This window comes from Poecilia latipinna, unplaced genomic scaffold (genome assembly GCF_001443285.1).
Source record: "Poecilia latipinna isolate Pla-1442-1.1 unplaced genomic scaffold, P_latipinna-1.0 Scaffold3161, whole genome shotgun sequence".
Classification (NCBI taxonomy): Eukaryota; Metazoa; Chordata; class Actinopteri; order Cyprinodontiformes; family Poeciliidae; genus Poecilia; species Poecilia latipinna.
In genome coordinates, this window is record NW_015115777.1 from 45,161 (window position 1) to 48,770 (window position 3,610).

The window sequence follows — 3,610 nt, forward strand, 5'->3', positions numbered from 1 at the left end:
GCGCTGCGAGGGGCGGCGAGGTGGGGCGCAGCGAGGTGAGGGGCGGCGATGTGGGGCGCAGCGAGGCGAGGGGCAGCGAGGTGCGGCGAGGCGGGACACAGAGAGGTGAGGGGCAGCGAGGTGGGACACAGAGAGGTGAGGGGCGGCGATGTGGGGCGCAGCGAGGCGAGGGGCGGCGAGGTGCGGCGAGGCGGGACACAGAGAGGTGAGGGGCAGCGAGGCGAGGGGCGGCGAGGCGGGGCGCAGCGAGGCGAGGGGCGGCGAGGCTAAACGTTACTCATCAGATTAATAGATTATTGAAAACTAATTTAATAAATTGAATATTAACGGAAGTATACAGACTCAAAAATGGCAGTTTGCTGAAAGAACACAGTCAGAGCTGTAATTAGTCAAAACTGTAAAATATATATAAACATTTTGCATTTAAGAAGGTTTTACCCAGAACTTCTCAACCAGCAGTTTGTTTCCAGCTTCAAACTGTGTAAAGAAATCTCCTAATAATCACGGCTGCTGTTATTAATCAGTTAATGTAAAACAGGAATGGCTCCTCTGCATCTGTAACAACTGAGGATTTTTAGATCAAACGTTCACTAAAGTAAAGCTGCCACTGACTTTTACACAGTGAAATGTTGAATTTCTTTTTTTATGAAGCAGTTCAATTATTTATTTGTATTTTTAATGAATTTCCAATGTTGCATAAAATAGTCTTGAGTTCTGAAATAAAACTGCAGAAGGAGCCATTTTCCTTTATTCACTGAAGTGATTACGGGTCAGGATAACGGGTCGCTGCCGGGCCGGTTCCTCAGCTGAAATGCTTGTTTATGCTCCTTCAGTCGGCCTGGAACAGCACAGCATTAATAACATCAGCTATCGCTTCCTATTTTAGGTCAACTGACACAACACAGACAAGCCTTGCTTCTTTGCTTTGGCTCTGGTTCTGGTTCTGGTTCTGACCTATTGTCAGGAGAAAGGAGCCGGCAGCGCGCCGCAGAGCTAGCGCCATACTGCACTGTCAGCGATCTCCTCCTCCAGCTGCAGCGGCCGCAGCGATAAACACGCAGCACTTCCTGCAGCTGGACGGAGCCGCTCTGCTGTAGGAACCGGGTCAGGGGGAGAAAGTGGTTCGACCCGGCCCTGAAGTCCAGAAAACAAAACTCTAACGCTGCCAACTTATTATTGTTTCAGAAGCAGGATGTGGTCAGCATCTGTCAAACATTCAGGAGAGTTTCTTTACTTGGACTTCTGTGGGCACGAAATGACAGAGCAGATATTCAGAAATAGATCTGCTGGTTCTGTAACTCCTTTCTAAGAAAGCGCTCGTATTGGACCCAGGTACCAAAATGTGACGAGGCTCAGGGATTAACAGATGATAATCCAGAGCTCTCATGCTGCTTCTCTCCATGTCGTCTCTTAACACACTGGAGGGATTTTCTGAGCAACATCTAAATGTTCAAGTAGAGAACAGATCCAAACTTTACTACGGTATTTTATGGTATTTATTCCAATAAATGATGAAAGCTTGTGATTAGTTAAAGTATTTGTACATTGTGTCTGGTTGTACATCTGGGAATGCTTACACATCAAACTGCAGCAGCCACATCAAGCAAAACAGCCGTCTGAAAAACCAAGCAACATGGGAATTTAATCATGTTTTTAAACGCTTGTTACTTGAAGCTCTAATGGAAATATGAGTGTCTGGTTTTATTTAGAGCTTTATGCAGGAAGTCTCCGTGTTTCCTCTGGAGGAAACATACAGTCTGCTGTTAGGTAGCGCTAGACACGCTACGTGCTAACTGTGCTAAGTGCTAGCCCGCTACATGCTAACTGCACTAAGAGCTAGCCACGCTATGTGCTAACTGCGCTAAGTGCTAGCCACGCTATGTGCCAACTGCGCTAAGTGCTAGCCATGCTATGTGCTAACTGCGCTAAGTGCTAGCCCGCTACGTGCTAACTGCACTAAGAGCTAGCCACGCTAAGTGTTTTCCAGCATCTCGTTGCGGGGCGTCGTCTCTGATATTAATATAAGTTATTAATGAGAGCTGATGGAAGGAAAACCGTGACAAAATGTTTTTAAAACAGAGAAGTCAGAAATGTAATCTCTAATTGGTGCGCCTGTAGTACTTCTCGTTATTAACTGACGGTCCTTATGAAATGCTAAGGTGAATTCCCGCCCGCGGTCTCTCTGCATGTTCTCCCTGTGCATGGTGGGTTCTCTCCAGGTACTCCGATAGCCCACCTGTCTGTGGTCGTAGCCCTGCAGCAGCAGGAAGTAGGGGAAGTCAAAGGGTGGGTGAATGGAGTACTGCGTGGCGTTGTCGTCGCTGCTCTCCGTCTCTTCCTTCTCCAGGCCGAGTCGCAAAACCTTGGTGTCGGCCTCGGCCTCCGGGTTCTCTCTGACTGCGCTCCGCTGGGCCCGGCCCGCCTCCCTCTCCGTGGCAGACAGGTCCATGTCGCTCAGGCTCCTCCAGAATCCCGGGCCCTCCATGTCCTCCCCCCCGCTGTCCACGAACAGGGACGCCACTCTGGACCGGTTCTTCTGCAGCTTCCGGGCCTGAGCGTTCACCCCTGGAACCACAAGACGCATCGTCAAGCGTTCTGCCTCCGTCAACGTCTGAGAGGTTTCAAACCAACTGGGTCACCAACTGGGTCACCAGCTCAAAGACCTTTATAAAACCTTAATGAATCAAATGTAAGACCTTTATCTCTAAAGACAAACGGACTCTAAACAGCCTGAGTCTGTTTTAACAGACATGATGGTTCGTTAAACTCACAGTGTTCCTGTGAGAGAAAATCACATCACCCGTAAATACTACGTTTTTTTTAAAATAATTAAACTGTAAAAAAGTTACAAAACATTTTAGGTTTTTGAGAACAAAAAAAAAAATCCATCCCTGGATCTCTGGAGTGTTTAGCTTAATCCAAAACACAAACAGAAGAGAGCTTTTGTTTATGAAATCTTGTTTACAGTGGCCGAAATTCCCCTGAAATTGGTCTGGTAAACCAAACCGACCCAAACATAATGCTCGACTGCACTGGCGCCGCCTCGATGCAGCAGAACCGGAGGACAGCTGGGGGCGGGGCGGGGCGGCCCTCTATCTGATATCAACAGCCGCTCCGTCGCGCTGACGTAACACAAACACCATTCAGCACTGCTGGAGCCGGTAAGCACAGAGGAATGTCCAGAGAGACGATTCACACCCCTCTCTGCTGCTGCTGCCACGACGGGGGCGGGGTTACCTGTCTGCATGGGGTTACCTGTCTGCATGGGGTTACCTGTCGGTACAGGGTGGGGGTTACCTGTCTGTATGGGGTTACCTGTCTGCATAAGGTTACCTGTCAGTACACGGGCGGGGTTACCTGTCTGTATGGGGTTACCTGTCTGTATGGGGTTACCTGTCTGCATAAGGTTACCTGTCAGTACACGGGCGGGGTTACCTGTCTGTATGGGGTTACCTGTCGGTAAGGGGTGGGGGTTACCTGTCTGTATGGGGTTACCTGTCCGCATGGGGTTACCTGTCAGTACACGGGCGGGGTTACCTGTCTGTATGGGGTTACCTGTCTGTATGGGGTTACCTGTCGGTACAGGGTGGGGATTACCTGTCTGCATGGG

General features: G+C 49.4%; 1 protein-coding gene and 1 long non-coding RNA gene across 3 annotated transcripts in view; one reads left to right on the forward strand and one right to left on the reverse strand.

Annotated features, from left to right (window-relative positions):
- radil2a (Ras association and DIL domains 2a) overlaps nucleotides 1-3,610 on the reverse strand; it is a 28,300-nt gene that overhangs the window by 17,647 nt on the left and 7,043 nt on the right. For both annotated transcript variants that reach the window (XM_015022989.1, XM_015022990.1), the window contains exon 4: nucleotides 2,237-2,565. In XM_015022989.1, coding sequence (XP_014878475.1) covers nucleotides 2,237-2,565 — 329 coding nt within the window. The remainder of the gene's footprint in view (nucleotides 1-2,236; nucleotides 2,566-3,610) is intronic.
- The window catches only part of LOC106940285 (uncharacterized), an 18,400-nt gene that overhangs the window by 7,540 nt on the left and 7,250 nt on the right, over nucleotides 1-3,610 (forward strand). The gene's annotated exons all lie outside the window — the stretch shown is intronic.